Source organism: Osmerus mordax, chromosome 18 (assembly GCF_038355195.1).
Source record: "Osmerus mordax isolate fOsmMor3 chromosome 18, fOsmMor3.pri, whole genome shotgun sequence".
Classification (NCBI taxonomy): Eukaryota; Metazoa; Chordata; class Actinopteri; order Osmeriformes; family Osmeridae; genus Osmerus; species Osmerus mordax.
In genome coordinates this window covers 1428787-1447675 of record NC_090067.1, presented here as the reverse complement: position 1 = coordinate 1447675, position 18889 = coordinate 1428787, and the positions used below count along the sequence as shown (strand labels likewise).

Sequence of the window (18889 nt, the reverse complement as noted above, 5' to 3'; positions counted from 1 at the left end):
TTCTCTAAGTACAGTAAAAACCAATGTGGTCGTATCAGTACTTTATATGTAAATAAACACTGTCCTTCGCTGTGACACCAACCACTGAAATACTGTAGAATCATGCACTTCTTATCACTGATTTGCAGCTGTACTTTCTATATAGACTATTTGTATTATGCTTTGGGTAAAATAGTCAGATAATTGTATAAAATGTAAGTTAACCCATGGTGTCATTCCTTACAGGTATGTATTTACTGTATATGGGTACCTACCAACAGTCAGTGACAAGACAAAAGTGTCGATCAGTGTCAAGCTGAAACCCAACTGGCTAAACATCTTCTCCCCTCAGTGACCATTAAAACCAAAACACCCTCGGAAAAACAACACCGAAATATCCAAACCAAGGAAACGAATGCGTGTGAAAGTGATCTCAGGCTGATTCATACTGAGGTCACATTTACACATCCTCCAGAATGTTCTAGGCTGGAGCCAGTCTTACCGAGACACTGGACCTGGGTTCCGCTCCACAGCCCGTTGGACAAGCACTCTCGGACCCTGGAGCCCACCAGGGTGTAGCCCATGTTACAGGAGAAGATGGCCGTTGCCCCAAACACTGTCAACGTCCCAATCTTGTTCCCGTTGGGAGGAGTACCAAGGTCTCCGCATGAGATGACTGGAAGAGAGGAGATGGAGAGGAGAAAAGGAGCGAAGAGGAACGTGGAAAAGAGAAGGGGAAGGGAGGTGAGAGATGGGGGGAGAAATTGGAGGGAAAAGAGCGGAGGAGTACATAAAAAGAGAGTAATACTATGAAATCCCTTTGGAGGATGCTTGGTTGATCGATATAGGCAATATTTAACAGTTTCAATGTAATCTACTTTGTTTTGTCTGAAGACTTCTGCTGAATATTTATCTAACATAAGCCTCTACTTTATACCTCAACCGAAAGGAATGTGGAAACACATTTCTCATGTGGATTAGCATTCATATTCATTCCAAATATGGTTCATCCCTGTTATTGCCTGTCTTCCCCATTCATTCCATGTTTAGTTCAAGCTAGCCCGTAGATCAGTCAAATATGAGGTCATATCTTTAGCAGGGAGACTTCACTCACTCTGGCATGCAGGACGAGGTTCTGGGTAGTCCCAGGTGCTGTTGGCCAGACAACGGATGACCCTCTGACCCCTGTAATAGTATCCAGGGTTACAGATGAGCATCATCATGGCATCATACTGGTTCTGAGTCCCGTAGATCAGCCTCCATCTCCCATGATCCACCGCTGAGTGCCCAATGTCGGGGCAGGTCACAGCTAAAGGGTGAGAGGCAAATTACCAAAAGTCAAATGGAAATTAAGTTAAACACTTTTTACAGATATTTAGAGGTTCACTTTTAAAGGGGCTTTTCCCCACTTGCAGGCAAAATCTGTCGTTTCGAAGTACTATGCACACATTGGTAAACCTCCTACAGTCCGCTTTTTAGTTCAAAGAAAACGTACTGTTTACCATGTGATAGCAGCTTGACAGTGACAGACCCAAGTATTAAGGCCTAAGAGTAATCTGTTTTAGCTAGACATGGAGTACGGATCGGGGATTTTTCACCGGGACTACGATCAGAGTCTTAATGCAGTGATCCTGAGAATGTATCTGCAACTTCCTGGAGTTTGGAAAGCTTCCGCTTCAAAACTTCAATTAAAGTAAAATTGTGAAGAGTGGGTGAAAAACAGAAGGCCACAAAACTGAGTTTGGTGAGTTTGGTATGTGTCCCCTGGACAGCTAAAACCAACATGACCTGTGTATTAGTGAAAGAAAAACCAGGTATACGGATCCTCTCACACGGTCGAGCTTTGTCCAATAAGATACTCACGAATGCAACGGGGCGGGGCTTCATTGGGGCTCCACCTCCCCGACTCCTGGCAGACAACAGATATTGCAAGAGGGCTGGCCAATCGGAACCCAGCGTTGCACTGATACAGAGCTCTGGCTCCGAGGGTGAAATCCTGCCCAGCGATACTGCCGTTCAATGGAGGCTCTGGCATCCCACATGTCACCACTGATGAAGGGAAGGAGAGAGAAGGAGAGAAAAGAGAAAGAAAGAGGCGGAAGAAGGGAGATTTTAGATTTAAATTGAAGGAGATGGGGAAAAAAGGGTTGACAGAAGAACAAATAAGAGAATAATTTAGCAACATTCAAACAGTTGCCTTTTCTTGCTCTCCAAAAACCGAGAACACAAAGCTAGGGCAACAACGGCCAACCAAGGACCAGGAGTAGGAAGGCTGATTTATCCCCCTGGGCACTGAAACATAGAAATTCTGAAGATAAAAGTGTTTGCTAAAAAAAGATCATATTAAATACACGACACGAAGTGCTTTGTAAAACCATTTCACAGTGTCTCTCTAACAACAGGCTTCCCTGTACCAAAGCCCTCCCAGTACCGCAGGCATTGTTGTGAAGTAAACATTAGCTTGCTCCCCCTGTACGCCCAAAGGCAAACATACTCCGTCTGGAGAGAGCTCTGGTAATTCTGAGTAGAGATTGCACCTGCTGTAGACTTTCCCATCACAGAATGGCTGGCCTGCTGCTGGCAGCTTCCACCTGTGCTGATGATGTTGATACAGCAAGGCAGGACACCTGGGTATGTCTGCAAGGTCTTAAAACCCCCGGATTAAACAAGGAAATACAAACAAGGGGGCGGGGTTTTGTTTATTTTAGCACGCGCACGCAAACACGTCGACGTAAACAGATGCACAGTGTGTCGATAGAATTTGTTGTCAACAAAGAAAATATTGGAGTCTCTACATGATGGATGTCGAACAAATGTGCGTAAAAAAAGGAAGCATGCAGGAAAATCTATGTTAATCGGCTTTAGATTCCTTTTCTTGTGAAGGGCGCCCAACAGAGAGCGCTAAATTGGCTATTAGTCTTTGGTTAAGAGCCTTCAAAAGCGACATGATGTAGAAGAAAATCAAAGTGGAGTTTTCACACTCAAACCGAGGTCTTCTTCAGTTCACGTCGTGTTCAACCGCTAGCAAAAGCATTATGAATTCCAGCACAGATAATTAGTTTTAAGACATCAAGGTTTTCAAGTCATGTTCCAACAAGATGTCTGACATTACAAAGAGACAGTAGAAGTATATTCAATCTAAACAATGGGTTTACCTTGAAACCCATGGTAACAAAACAATACATGTTTAAGTGAATCCGAGGTACAGTCACCTCTGAAGACTTTGACACCAGTCCTAGTCCTCAGTCATCCTGAAGAACACTCCAGAGCAAAAACGATAGAATGTGTTTTAAACCCAGTCGACAAGTTCATTTCAAGTTTGCACTTGCCAAGGGCATAGTTAGTGTACTGGGATTCTTCTACAGCTACAGCATCAATATGATCCCAAAAACACTACAATGAGCAGTCCATAATAGCTCTACAGCTGTAGAACACTGATAGTATGGTCCAGTGGGGGGGTGCATTCTCTAAATGTGTTTTTGCTGCTGTTTAAAAAAACAAAAACGCATGTATGATAACATTTATCCCCCCTCCCTAAACTAGATGATGGACTAGTCCTTACCCTGACAGAGGGGTACAGGAGCGTTCCATTGGTAGATGCCCTGGGGGGTGCGGGTGCAGGTGGCACTGCTCTGGCCGATGAGCCTGAAGCCCTGGTCACAGTTGAAGCGAAGGGTGCTGCCCAGCTTGGTGCCTGTCTGGCTGTGTACCGTACCGTTGACCGGGTTGTTGGGGGGGCTGCAGTATGCCGCTGGGGGGGGGGGCAAGGAGGAAGAGAGAAAAACAGAGAGAAAGAAACAGTTAGACAGGAGAAGAAGAGAGACAGTAAAACCATTTGAAACCAACGACAAGGGCGATGTAAGGTTTTGCCGGAGGTGCTGCGTAATGCTTCTTTAATTGCATCTGAGCCCTGGATCTCCACTGCATCTGTCTCACTTTGCTCAGCGCTCGGCGCCGACTGATCACCGCTAACACTGAGCTGTACACACAAACCTTTAAGGGGAGCGCTGCCATGCACAGACGAGGGAAAACAGATTAATGAAGACAAAATGTTCCACAAAAGGGGAACTGGTTCAAGGCAGGAGAAAAAGATAGAGAGGGAAAGAGTGAGATAGACAGGATATAAATGATGGATATACAATAACTTGGTATTATGTATTACTTTTGCTAGGGAGGCTAAATATGGTGTGAGGCTGTGATGATAAGGCGGTATTCTGGGTGTAGCAGTGAGACTGGACAAATGTAAAGTGACTCAATCGGCTGCAACATTGGAGATCTCATGATAAGCGGCCTACAGCCAAGGATACAGTACAAGACCATAGAGAAGGGTTTGGAATGGGGCCGATGAAGATACCCATTGTGCCAAGATAGGAGATTAAACCCTGTCGCAATGGTATCAGGCCGAATGACGCAGGAGATGACTGGCGTCGAGCGCAGGGGGAGAGATTAGGGAGGAAGTGGACCGCGAATGCAAAAAAGCGTATCATCCATTACGGTTAATCGCTATGACCACATTACATCTCTATAAAAATGCTAATTCGTCCAGCCCAAACCCGCCTGTATCCACCAATGGAAATTTCACAATTTTGTAATATATTATTTATTAAATTTTTAATTTTTGTCTGGAGCAAAGAGCTTTTTTCCCACCCCTCCAGACAACGAGATAAGGCTTCTCACGGGGCAATGGTAACCCTCTGACATCCAGTTTATAAAGTATTTATGGGCTGTCTGACGAGCTTTTGCATTTGTTACCAGCACAAAACGTTCATTTCTTGAATTGATGCTCTGGAATGGAAGTCTCCCTTGACTGTCTGGCAGAGGTTGAAGATTTTAGATAAGGGAGAGGAAGGGAAACCTACACACTGGTACCAGCTTGTAAAACACCATACCAGATACCATTCATATCTGAGCAAAACTATTAATGCATCCGGAGAAGAATGAAAGCATCTGGGGTTCTTGAGGGAGGAGACTGTTGGTGGTGGGGTGGAGCGGTGCAGGGGTGCGGGGGTCCGTTAGACTAATTTGAAGGTCAGGATGTTTTGACTCTGGTGGAGAGAGGGAGACTTTCACTGTAGGCCCAAAGGAGGAAGCAGAACTCAGGCAATGTTTTATTCCGGTCTTTCCTCACAGAGACGCTCACAGGGAGGTCTTGCACTGTCACTCCAAGTGAGTGGCGGCTCGCAGAGTCGCCCCCGAGTGCAAACGTAATCCCCTCTTCCCTATTTGTGTTTGCCTCTTTTTGTCATTCTTCCCCTCCCTCGTTCAAACCCGAGGTGTCTGTTTCTCATTAGGCTGCAGTGAACGGACCGTCCCACTGCAATCAGCCATCAAGCACTGAATGGGTGTTTAACAGGCTGCCAGAGGATGAATAGCCCACAAGGAAGAGAAGAAAAAAGAGGAACAGAGATAGCGAGGGAGAGAGAGAGAGAGAGAGAGAGAGAGAGAGAGACAGAGAGAGAGAGAGAGAGAGAGAGAGGAGAGAGAAAGAGAGAGAGAGAGAAACAGAATAAAGATTGAAGCAGAAAGAAGAGGCTGGAACTAAGAGTGAAGGCCACCCAATGAGCCAAGGGGGAGAGAGAGAGAGAGCAATAAACAAGACAGAAAGAAGAGCTAGAGATGGCGAGGGTGAAAATGAAAGAGAGAGTGAGACAGGGAGAAAGGGAAAGAGAGCGAGCGAGCGAGCAGGAGAGATCGGATGGGAGAGAAGCTGCAGTCTGTGATGGAGGAGAGGCCTGTTGAGATGGAAGATGGATTGATAAAGAACACAGTACAACGCTTTGAGTCTGGCCTGCCATCTGTTCCAGCCTCCCACTAAGGTGTCCCTCCAGAAGGAGTCTCCATATTGGGCACAGCAACCTGTGTTCTCCTGCCTGCACTACACCCCGTCTGTCACTTAGCTCGCTACAGCAGAATCCATCAGCGTGAAAAGGAGGGGACAGGAGAAGAAGATGCAAATAAAGAAACGAGAGAGATGTAGGGAGAGAGAGGGAGGAAGAGGGAGAGAGACAGAAGGAGGTGGAGAGAAGGAAGGGGGAGACATACAGTAGAAAAAGAGACAGAGAGAGCAGAGAGAGAGAGAGAGAGAGAGAGAGAGAGAGAGAGAGAGAGAGAGAGAGAGAGAGAGAGATGGTGGATGATCACTCATCCAGCAGAGCAGCCATGATAGGTAGCAGAGGGAGACCTTAAATATTTACACAAGCATAACTCATCAGGAGTTATGAAGGTGTCTTACAACAACACATCCTTCATGATTTGAATAGAACAAATGATTAGAGTCGGATTGAAAAGTAGAAACATTTCCTCCACTGCTTCTCTGCAGACACAGTTGAGGAACTTAACTTAACCTCCCACCGTGCCCCTGACATTGTCTTGACAACGCAGTATTTTATTACATTTACATTACATTTAGTGATTTAGCAGACACTCTTATCCAGAGCGACTTACAGTAAGTACAGGGACATTCCCCTCCACCCGAATCAAGTAGGGTGAAGTGCCTTGCCCAAGGATACAACATCATTTGGCGCGGCTGGGAATCGAACTGGCAATCTTCAGATTACTAGCCAGACTCCCTCACCGCTCAGCCATCTGACTCCCTATTAGGCGTTGTTCATAGGTGCTTTGTTATAAGAATGGGGGATCACTTTACGTTGGTCCAGAAAGACTAGGATTGAAAATGAAAGGTCACAGGTAAAGCATTTATAAGCTAATGTAATTTCATAAACTGTGCTCACTTGGGAAATTGAAGCAAACGTTTCCATTTGATTCTTTCCTTCTGGGGTAGAGCATGACATAATCAGGTCTTGACATTGGATGCTAAAATGTTCATCTTCTGTCTTTGTACGGGGTACCATAACAATATCTTAACTCCTCCTACAGTACACCTCAAGTCTCCTTACTATCTCAAATTGGAGGCGTCGTGTAATTTATAAAAGTAAGTGAGATCACCTTTGACGTTGGCTAAACAAGTGCCAAGCCAAGCAAATCAGAATCAGAATGGGATTTATAGAAAACAGAATGGGAAATAAATAGTCCTACCAGTCGTTGTCTACTAACTTTTATTGTTGCTGTTAACTTCCCTGAGTAGGGTACATCCTTGTCATTTACTAACCCAAGGAACAATCTGGGTCCTTCCTAACCTGAGTAGTATTTGTTATTGTTTACTAACCTGAGCAGCGTATGTTGTTATTGTTTACCTAAATAGTGTATGTTCTTATAGTATACAAACCCAGATAGTGTTATTGTTTACTAACCTGAAAAGCATTTGTTGTTGTTTACTAACCTGAGTAGCATTTGCTGTTGTTTACTAACCTGAATAGCGTATGCGGAAACCCTTGTGGCTGGAGGTATGGTCAAAGGACCAGTGCAGGTAGACCTTGTTCATAGAGCTGGTGATGCTGAGAGGGTTAGAGTAGTTTCCACTCAGGGTAATCAGGAGGGGACTCTGTCTGGACGGGCCTGGATAGGTGGAGAACACACACAAGTCATTGGTTAGTTTTGCTTGTCAATCAAGCTTTAAATGCATGGGATTGGGTTGATGTGGAGAGGGGTCTAGTTTAACAGCAATGGTACAAAAAAAGTAAAAACTTCCAATTGTATCGGGATTCTCACACTCTTAACTTCACGTCAAGGTGGCTCAGACCAATTTAAAGTCCTGATGGTGTCTTTGAACCGAAACATGCCTGCAAGGAAGAGTAGTACGTACACAAAGAAGCGTACAGACTAAAACTAGTTATTTTCTGGCCAGTGTGTGAAAGAAACCAAGCCAAGCAGAAAAAAACGTGTCTCCCAGAGTTTAGTTTTAGTATGGCAGCTACAAAGTTAGGCTTGGAAGCACAGTAAAACAGGGAAGGAAGCAGATTCCATCCAAATTCCAACAGGCAGTCTGGCCAAGGTTGTTCCAGACGGGGAGATGGGCAGACGCTCTCCACGTCTGCCACCCATTGGTCAGAAGACAGAAAACTGCCTTATCAGCAACACTTGCACACGGCGGCTGTTTTCTCTGGGTGCTGAGACAAGGTCTCCAACTGTGGTCCTAACGACATGCAAACACACTCCCGGCAGCCAGTATTCCATCATGCAGCTATTCTGTCGAGACGCCAAAACGAATATTCCGAATCAAGGGTGTTCAACTGTTTCCGTGGCAACAGAATGGAATCAAGTGAACACCACAGCCGCATCGAGACGATGGCAAAACTCATCTACGTCTTGATGACAGTGTGATTCCGGCCCATGATCACTGCTATCGTTTTTTACAGCTTCAAATTAGTCCCTTACTGGCGATACTGAGGCTATAATCATCTGTCCTGACCTAAGTTTAAAAGAGCTCTGATCAGCCTGCTTCACCAGGAGGCGACTGGACAGAATACTAAAATAATCTCTCTATTCCAGATGGATACAGCATTGAAAGGTTGTGGGGAGTTGAGGAGACTCAGTTCTTTTCGACATCAATTCCTAATGTTTCTCCATATGTACTGTATATATGTAAATATGTATATACAGTATATATATATTTAGAGAGTGAGTGAGAGAGAAGAGAGAGAGAGAGAGAGAGAGAGAGAGAGAGAGAGAGAGAGAGAGAGAGAGAGAGTGAGTGTCAACTCATTCCTCCGGTCCGTCCACCTCTCTGCTGTCTGTCAAATACAGGCCTATCTATTCTGTAACAGAGGTGGTGGCCTTTCGTTCTGTAAGGTTGTTCGTGCTGTAATTGCACGGATAAGGAGCACCTCTTGACCTCTCTTCTGGGCTGTTTGCTAGCTCATTCCTGACCCCTGACCCCATTTGTAGGCTAAGGTCGTCTTCAAGCTAAGGTAACTTAGTGTCACGCCTGTGTCCTTTTCACATAACCCAATCTGATGCTCTGGATGGGTTCTACCCCTATATAACCGTGAAGTATTCAATTACTTCCTAATTTTTTCAAACTATTGCTTTTACTGTTCAAAGTTTGGCATTGTGTCGAAGGGTGCCTACTGTCACACACAAAGCTCCTGTGACTTCCCATCCTAAATCCTAGTACCCAGAGTTTCCTACAATCAATCACCACTCCTAAAACGCGTTTAACACCAACGATGATCTTGCCCCGACGATTCTCATCCCCAGGATGACCCACGCAAACTGCATGATGCAAGGTCGCAGGGACCGCATGTTCCCACCATGCTCCATGAAAGAATGATCCTGAAGGACACATACAGCATCTGTCGTTTGAATACAAACAACATAGTGCATGCATACGGTGCGGACACAGGCTGTCACCCATCCACAACAATACACACAATACATTTAGTCATTTTTACCTACAGTACACCCACTGCCACCCACCAACTATTGCACGCCGCCCATTGTACAGCCCCTATAATCATCATAATGGCGCAAAAATTTAAAGCAGCTTAATTGAAAAGAAAATCGGTACAGTAGTGAGGTAAACACAGCAGTGTTACAGGGGTTAGCCACTGGCTGCCATTTTAAGGCTTTGATGGATGGGAGACCAAGAACAGAAGATGCTGCTACACAGTGTGGAGGATATGGGCTGGGTCTGAAATCCTTGCATCCTGCCTGACATTTGGTTCCTCAAAGACAGCCCGGAGTGTGCGATGCTGTCTGATTCAAATGATTTTCACAGCTCTCTGTGTAAACCGAGTAATCTGGGCTTTCAGATGTACAATGAGATCACCAAAAGCAGATTGAGCAGCACTTTCTGGCTGACACCAAAGATCCTCAGAGCGCAAGGAATTGTAGCTGCTCTTTCAACCTAGTAGATACATTTTCTACCTGAACACTCCTTATTGTGGCTGTGTATACCCAGGTATCTGTAAAAGTCAACCTGGGCTGTTTTCTGGTCATGGATAACCACTGGTGAGGGGTCTCTAATGGCTTTGGGGTTGAACACGTTATCTTTTGTTTACTTAAAGGGACAGTTCACCCCAGATTCAAAGAATTACATTTTTTTTTATCTTCCATGAAGTGCTATTCATCCATCTAGATTGTTTCGGTGTGAGTTGAAGAGTTTTGGAGATATCAGCTGTAGAATTGTCTGCTTTCTCTCAAATATAATGGAACTAGATTGGGGTTTTGTGGTGTTCAAAGCACCCAACAAATGTGAAAAGCTCAGCTACAAGCTCTGTCTCTTTCCAGAAATCATGACCTGGTTTCTGAAGATAATCCACAGACCTTGTTGTAAGCAGTTTCATTTAGGAACTATTTTCTTTCTACTGAACTACAGCCACCAGCCATATCACTGCACAGAAGGAAGTGTGCATCGACTCATGGATGAGAGGCTCTGCCTTTTAACATACATGAGCATATACGTCAAACTGGGTTCTTTCAGTTGGAATACCAGCCTCCAGTGGAATCAAGGCATGCTCTATTCTCTTTTATGGTGGTTCGGATTGCAGCTCAACAGATCTCAACAGCACAGATCTCAACAGATCTTTCAGATAGATGTTTACATCCATCCAGACTCCTGGGAGTCAGATGGCTGAGCGGTGAGGGAGTCGGGCTAGTAATCTGAAGGTTGCCAGTTCGATTCCCAGCCGTGTCAATTGACGTTGTGTGCTTGGGCAAGGCACTTCACCCTACTTGCCTCGGGGGGGGGGGGAATGTCCCTGTACTTACTGTAAGTCGCTCTGGATAAGAGCGTCTGCTAAAAGACTACATGTAAATGTACTACAGAATATGGGCATTCCGACTCCTGCATGTTTCGACAACCAAGTCCAGCCCCTCAACACCAAACATCAGATTCACGTCTGCCTGTGTCAGATGTTTTTGTGAGGAAGATTTGGATGAATCTCGGACCCTCGGACGCAAACATTTCCCTGAGGGCAGCTACACAATCGTGTGTGACCCGCTCACCGTCAAAGATCTCCAGCTCATCGAACTGCCGGCTGGTTTGGAAGTGTTCGATGGTAAAGGTGATGTTGTAGCCCGGGTCCACCTTCACCACCCAGGAGCAGGACTCAAAGTGTGGGAAGCCGCTGCCGGGAGACTGGCTCATGATGACTCCGGTGGAGGCGGTCAGGACCTCATTCATGGGACATGTCACTGAGAGAGGAAAGAGGAGGAAGAGACACATGAATGACACATACACGGCTGAATGACCAAGATACATGAATGAATGAATTCATAAATGCCAAGTACATGAACGACAAATGATTGCATACATAAATACAATGTCATTCAATACTGTACATTGAAAATGTGTTTGTTTTCCCCTCAAAAACACCTAGAGCATGATTCAGTCCAGTTTGTGAAAATGTTAGCAGCCATTGATTCTGTAACATGCAAGAGCTACAAGAGGACAAGGCTGGAAACAGAACAAGGGGGAGATAATTGACATTCCTGCTAGTCCACTGTCGGAAACAAGCGCGGCCGAGCGGGAACCGAGTGTCACTGGTGGATGATATCAGAGAGTAGCCAGGAGCAAGCTCTCTCCTTTCACTGCCCTTCCTATGAGGGACGGACCTGGTGCTACCTCTGTAGCTCACGCTAATACTGCCTGGAAGACCTGTGCGTGTCTGTGTGACAGTGTGTGTGTGTGTCTACGTAAGTGCGTGCGTGTTTTAGAGTTAGAGAGTGTTTGTGTGTGTTAGAATGTGTGTGTGTGTGTGTGTGTGTGCCTGTGGGAGAGTGCGTGTCGTTTTGTGAGAGACAGTGTGTGAAAGAGAGTGTATGTGTGTTTGTGACAGAGAGAGTGTGGATTTGTGTGTGTGTGTGTGTGTGTGTGTGTGTGAGAGAGAGAGAGAGAGAGAGAGAGAGAGAGAGAGAGAGAGAGAGAGAGGAGAGAGAGAGAGAGAGAGAGAGAGAGAGAGAGAGAGAGAGAGAGAGAGAGAGAGAGAGAGAGAGAGAGAGAGAGAAAGTGAGTGTCAACTCATTCCTCCGGTCCGTCCACCTCTCTGCTGTCTGTCATTGGTATTCGTCCTGGAGTCTCTGGGTGACATTTCCCTGTGGTTCTACCCTGAATTATACGCTGTGCTCCCCTTCCAAGCCGTTTTACAGGAACTCTATGCAGGCTGCCTAGCACCTGCATACAGATCAGGCCTCAGAGAGACAGCATGACATGATGGAGAAGTGTGTTTGACACAGCACTAGCTCTTTTACATCCTGCATGGCTTGTCCGTTTGGTGGAGCTCTCAAGCCAAGGAGTCCCAGAACTTTCTTCACCAACAACCCTAACACACTGCTTCTAACTTCTCATTTACACAGAATTAATTCATTTTTATTGACATGTTTTTCCAAAATGACACAGCAGGTGTGGAATGTAATTGCAAACACAACATTTATTTGAATACTATTTAGATTTTAAAAAACTCAGATTTGCCACCCCTACAATTAGCCATTTGTTAAAAGCTTTGTTTTAGCACCCCAGTGCAAACCTAAAGTTGACAACCTTGCTGAGTCTGTCTAGAGGTTATGCTTGGTTTAGTGTTATGTCAACAATGTGTTTCACACAGCAGTGAACACACAACATCCTGTGTGTATGTGTGTGCATATTTACATGTATTTATTCATTTAGCGGACGCTTTTATCCTAATATTTGTCTGCGTATGTGTCTGTATGGTGGTAACCCTGGTCGAACTCCGTGCACGAGCACGTGCACGTTGTAGATGGGAGATACCTGCTGTTTGCTTGTGGCGGTTAGACGGGAGCAAACCCACCTTCAACCAATTTCGGCAATCAGGATACCTATAAGAGGGCCCACTCAAAGCAGAAGCAGAGGAGAGCTGGACGAACGAAGGCGAACACGAGAGGCTGGAGTTTTGGCAAGTAAAACTCGTATATTAGTTGTACTGTGTGTGCTCCCTATAGGCCGATGGATCGTCGGCACGGGCAGGGAGAGGAGATGCGAATGATGACGTCTGCAGAACGGACCTCTGATTTCGTTTTGTACCCTGCTAGCAGAAGACTATTCGCTTTTGTTGTTGTTCCCTGTGATGTTTAAACGCACAAGTGTGTTAACCTCCCTCTGCCTCACGTAACCTTGATTTATATTCAGCTTCCCTCAAACCCTCCCAGTGGTTACCACAGTATATAGTCTCCATGTACCATGTATGACGGAGATTAATAGTGAGAGCCAGCTTGGGTTTAGGTTAGTATAAATATCCTTATTGTAAGACGGTATACCAATCTGCCTAGTGCAGTACTCACAGAAACAAACAAACAAACAAACAAACACAGTGTTTGGCACTGGTGGATCTTGATTACAGCAGAGAAATACTGAAGCTTATAAATCATTGTGTAGCTGCCCTCAGGGAAATGTTTGCGTGAGAGTGTATGCTTATGTACAGCATGTAGGATGAACATGAAGAGGTTGTGTAAATGCAGACAAACATTATCACAGCTGCATATCCAGAGCTGTGTGTGTGTGTGCGGTGTGGTGGCTGTATGAATGAATGGTGATGGATGTGTTTAACTGGAACCATGCTACGCTAGCTGGATGCTAATCGCCATCAGGATGTCACGCTGCATCCATGGTGATGTTAACAGGACGAGAGCTGCGTAAAGTGTGTTATCTGTTATGTAGGGCTGTGTTCTATCTAGGATGTGTGGGATTTAATTGTGTGTGTGTGTGTGGGCAGGGTGTGTTCAACACACAAACATATAGCCCAACCATGTCAGGCACAAACCTGTTACATGACTAGCTTTAGTTGTAACAACAGTTTTTTTTATTGCTGAAAATGTTCTGAATGAGTTATTAGAGTTGACTAATAAAGTTGTTTTATGGTTAATTGGGTGTGCTCAAGCCTTCGGCGAGAGCACAACCTTTGTTCTCTCACATATATATTTATTTATTTTCGCCCCCCTAAGGATCAGTCGATATTTGGACTACATACACAACGGCGGTGTCAAAAGGTTCGTCTTGGTAGCGATTGCGTTGGTTGAATTTTTATTTACGTTCCGTTGCATGGTTTAAGTAGAAATTGCGTTTTTGTGGTGAAAAGTAAAGCTAACGGTGGCTAATTTGCTAGCCACAGTCACTGACGTTACTAACGTCACTACGTCACTAACGTCACGAAAACACGCGTGACTACCTGTAGCAGAACATTCGTTTTACATCTGTTAACTTGGGGGATAGCTAGGCTAACTATAGCTTTACTGCAAGGCAGCTGCAGGAACGCCACAAGCAAAGAGGCCAGGGTGATAACTATTTACTCATTTTACTTTGTGATGTGAAACACAATTATGAAATGTAATGTACAATATTAGCTGATATTATTAAGGAAGTAGGCCCACATCTACTTTTGGAAACGGTAGTCTACTATTTCACTGAAGCATTAGCATCATGACATTAGCCTCTGTTGCCCGGGCAACACATACTACAGTGGTCTATGATGCATCTGTTTTCAATCTTTAAAATAAACATTCCTCACAAATACATTTTCGTTGTAGGATTTATTATGACATTACATTACAAGTAAACGATTTGTGGGTGAAATTACCATTACCTGTGGTTTCAAACCAGTGTTGCTCACTGAAACGCTGTAGCCTACGCGAGACACACGACAACAAAAACATTACACAGCTGTAGGAAGTCAAACGGCGACAGAACATGTTCGGCACTCCCCTTACTTAAATCAAAAGTCTATCTAACTACTAACCTGAACTTCATTGCCACAGCCTAAACGTTGTCAATCTGTTCATGAAAATAATTAATTTCAGCCTAAACCGTACAACGGAACGTTAAATCCAATTCAACCAAGGCAATCGCTACCAAGACGAACACAGCAGTAGTCTACTAGTACTGTACCGTAGTAGTACAATTTACCGGGGCAGCTTCTCCACACAGGGCTATATCGCATTTTGCGTTGTTACTGACAATGATCGCTACCAGTGAGCTTTTTATGAATGAGCGATTTTCCACTAAATAAATGTCAAGCTTATTTACGTTTTGGGGGGCATATTTTCAGTTAGCAGATGGGACTGTCTGAATTGCGATTCCATCTTCTACTGCCGGGTAACTTCGTAGAATAATCTTCAAAGGGGGTTCTTTATTAATGAATGAATGCAATGAGTAGGCTACATGCTGAAAATATCACGAGAAGGGAAAAACTTAAAATGACGTTTAAGTCATAGAGATTAGGTCCATTTTTACACCGGTCTGCCAAATTTATTCGTTTTGATTCAACGATGAGGCTGCCTCTTGCAGGGGAAATGAGAAGACATCTATTTCATTCTACACTTCATTCGTATTTTCAGTTGTAAATGAGCAGCAAAAAAAATGCTTTTAAATCTATTTAATCTTTATAAATAATAAGTATGCATTTTCATATAAAATATACAGAAATCAGTTGTAAAAATGTCATTCAAAAACGGACCCCTGTGCAACCGACGCAAGCAAGCACACCCTACAATTTCCCCAGAAATTGTACCCTCTCTAGTTGATGTTGCATGATTGGTGTTGGTTAATAGTAGTTGCATGATTGTGTTGACTAATTGGAGTTGGTTAATTGGTGTTGGTTAAATGGTGTTGGTTATTCACTGTTGCATAATTGGTGTTGGTTTTAACTGAAGTTGGATAATTGGTGTTAGATAATTGTGTTGGATATTTGGAGTTGGTTAATTGGAGTTTGATGCTACACATCATATCTGTGTCGGCCATACTGACATGTAAAACATCAACCAAAGACCAATCTAATCCTTCCAAAGTGTAAATGTACCCGATAACACCTTTAATCTGCAAAAGATGCCATCTCTAATGTCTGTCTGGATTAGAGCGAATGGACCCTAGCAACAGCCCTCAGTGTGGAAGCAGTGACTGAACACAATCATGGACTGGCATTTCTTAGTCTATAAACTCTGAAGTACAAGTTCACCAGGTGATCAATTCCTCGAGGATAAAAACACGTTCTGATCGACCTTTTTCCCCCAGCTCACCTCGACAATCACATCAGATGGAGCAAAGTTTTTATTCAATACTATTCTCTATCTCCCGTACCCTAATCCGCTTTGAAATGACGCGTCTGAGTGTGAGGATGTAAACAATGGTATTATGACACTAATCTGACAAGAAGCATAAAGGCTTACAGAAGCAAGGCTGAGATCATCCTGCAGAACGTTCTCCATCGAGGTGAGGGCAAACTAGCGGAGTGATAACGCAGCTGATTGATGCTAGAATCAGATGAGAGAACCCTCATTGGGCAAACTGGAAAGGTTGGATGCACTCATACACCGGCACGCACACATGCGCTCTCTCTCTCTCTCTCTCTCTCTCTCTCTCTCTCTCTGTGTCTCTCTCTCCTCTCTCTCTGTGTCTCTCTCTCCCTCTCTCTCTGTGTCTCTCTCTATCACACAGAGTGACATGGTCACCAAGAACCCACTCCCACACAGCGGGGAGTCCTATCTCCAGACACGACGCATCCCCTGTTAACACGGGCTCCCAGCTGAGACAGCGTCGCCCATGCTGGGGTTTAATCTGAGCAGCTTGGGGGGGCGATGATGAGCTGCTCTGAGGGGACCACAGGATCAGCTGATGTGTGTGTTTGTGTGTGTGTGTTGGGGGGGGGGGGGGGTCAAGATAGAACAGCTGAGAGAGGGATGCCCAGGGAGGGAGTGTGGAGGTGTGGAGAGGAGGGGTAGAACGTTCGCCTGTTACAACCTTTTAAAGATTAAAGGATTGATGCAGGATTAAGGAAGGGCTTGCATAAGAGGAGACGGAAGAGGGACAGAGGAAAGAGACGGAAAAGGAAGTGAGGTAAAGAAAGAAGCGGAGAGAGAACTGACAGATGGGGTGGGGAGGAGGGATTCAGCACGGTATTGTGATCGGTGATTATTCCGATTCAATTGTAAAGCTGTCTAGGGGATAGAAAAGGAAAAGGCTATGATGATCACAGCCTGTTGTGTTTGCTTGTTAACAATTCAATTGCGTTTGTGTGTGTGTGTCTCCGTTTGTGTGTATGTGTTTATTTAGGTATAGTCTGATCACCCCTTCCAGCTGTAGCCCAAATCAATAGAACAACCCCAAGACTATTAACAGTCATTCTTAACAATGGGAATCTCCAACACCATATACGGAATGTACCAACTGCCGACAGAATCCATAATATGTAAGACATATACAAGCGTTTGTATACCATGAAACCCGATACCAATGGAAAACAGAGTGCTTGTTACTGACACTACTAAGGCGTGTGGACGAGTCAGTGTGTATCAGAGACATTGACAACATAGCCCAGAATGATCACCCTATGTAGCGCATGACTGCAGAGAAGAGTGGGGAGGAGAGTAAATCATATGTGAGGAGAGAGTAAGAGAGATGTGTGGAGATGAGGTGAGTGAGGTAAAAGGAGAGGAGATAAGATGTGAGAGAGGAGGTGAGAAGTGAGGAGAGAGGAGAGGAAATATGAGGAGAGAAGATGAGTGGAGAGGAGAGGAAAGGAGATGAGATTATGAGGGAGAGAAGAAGAGAGGAGATGTTAGGAGAGAAGATATGAGGAGGTGAGATTTGAGGAGAAGAGAGTAGAGAGAAGGAGGAGAGGAGAGAGATGTACAAATAAAGCTAAAATAAAACATTATCTTGGGGTTACCCCTGTCACCATGGAAACTGGATACATGACACGGAATTCAGAAAACCAACTGAGACTGCTTGTGTGGGCGGGATTGGTAATGTTAGCTGTGTTAGCGAGACGTTTGTGAGTATGTGTGTGTGTGTGTTCGTATGTTTGAAACTGTTTCAAAAGCAGGCAGAAGAAAAGAAGGACAGAGTGTTACAAAATTCCATGTAAGTGTGTGTGTCCGTGTGTGTGTGTGTGGGGGGGGGGGGGGGGGGTTGCACGGAGTGAAAGAGAGACAGCCAGAGAAACCATCAGAGAGAGGCTTGCTAGCTCCAGTGACACACTGCCGAGTTAGCTTTAGCTCTAGGCTAGTACCCAGCACTGCAACTATGCTACCGTTACTGATCCTGCTTTGAGAATACACAACGGTGGGGGGGGGTGTTCTCTCCTCTGACTCAGTCTCTGTCCATCTGTCTTCAGGTGTTCCCGTAACCACATTCTTTATTTTGAGGATGTTCTCTTTGTTCCCTCGTTCTTTCCCCCTCACCTCGTCTTTACATCTTTGTGCGTGCTTGAGTGTGTGATTGTGTGTGTGTGATGTGATGTGCTAGAGGTGGAAGGGTCTGTGGCTGTGTGTTTGCATACCCTTGCGTCAACTGTGTGTGTGTGCGTGTGTCTACGTGTGTGCCTGCATGTGTGTGTGTGATGGAGGGGGAGGGGTCTGTGGTTGTCAGAGCTGGAAGCAGTGATTTGATAGGTGCAGCTGCAGCTAGCGTCTCCTCTGCATTTCAATTAGCTGATCTCCTGTCTTCTCGGCCCTGCCTCTCTCTCTCTCTCTCTCTCTCTCTCTCTCTCTCTCTCACCATCTCTCTTTCACAGCCTGTCCTCATCCCCTCTCTCTTTCACTCATGTCACCCAACACAAGTCATGATCCTTCTACTCAATAGGCTCCTCTTCTCTCCCTCTCTCAGATGAGAGAACCTCATTGGGCAAACTGGAAAGGTTGGATGCACTCATACACACTGGCACGCACACATGTACTCTCTCTCTCTCTCTCTCCTTCCATCTCTCTATCTGTCTAGGTGTCTCTAGGTCTTTCTGTCTGTCTGTCCCTCTCTGTCTGTCCCTCTCTGTCTGTTCTTATTTCCTGTCTCTGTCTGTCTCTCTGTCTGAGAGGGCTGCTAGGAAGGAGGGTGGGAGTCAGCTGAATGGTTTGCCCCAGGAAGAAAGGTCCTTTTCAGCATGATGGGGGGGGAAACTATTAGTGGGGCGCGCACGCAATTAAGGCCAGATGAATTACAGCGGCTTTTACTACTCACTCACACACACACCACACAGCGTAAAGGGCTGCGAGTGTAGGTTTAGCCTAAGTAAAGAAAATTAGGCCCTTTATCAAAACGTTTTTAGTCTTCTTCACATGTTATTTTCCA

At 45.0% G+C, this 18889-nt stretch overlaps 1 protein-coding gene across 1 annotated transcript in view; it reads right to left on the bottom strand.

Annotated features, from left to right (window-relative positions):
- csmd2 (CUB and Sushi multiple domains 2) overlaps positions 1-18889 on the bottom strand; it is a 204016-nt gene that overhangs the window by 22339 nt on the left and 162788 nt on the right. The window contains exons 33-38 of the mRNA XM_067256225.1: positions 10825-11013; positions 7288-7434; positions 3542-3730; positions 1843-2028; positions 1094-1288; positions 482-655 (exon numbers count right to left, since the gene is read on the bottom strand). Coding sequence (XP_067112326.1) covers positions 482-655; positions 1094-1288; positions 1843-2028; positions 3542-3730; positions 7288-7434; positions 10825-11013 — 1080 coding nt within the window. The remainder of the gene's footprint in view (positions 1-481; positions 656-1093; positions 1289-1842; positions 2029-3541; positions 3731-7287; positions 7435-10824; positions 11014-18889) is intronic.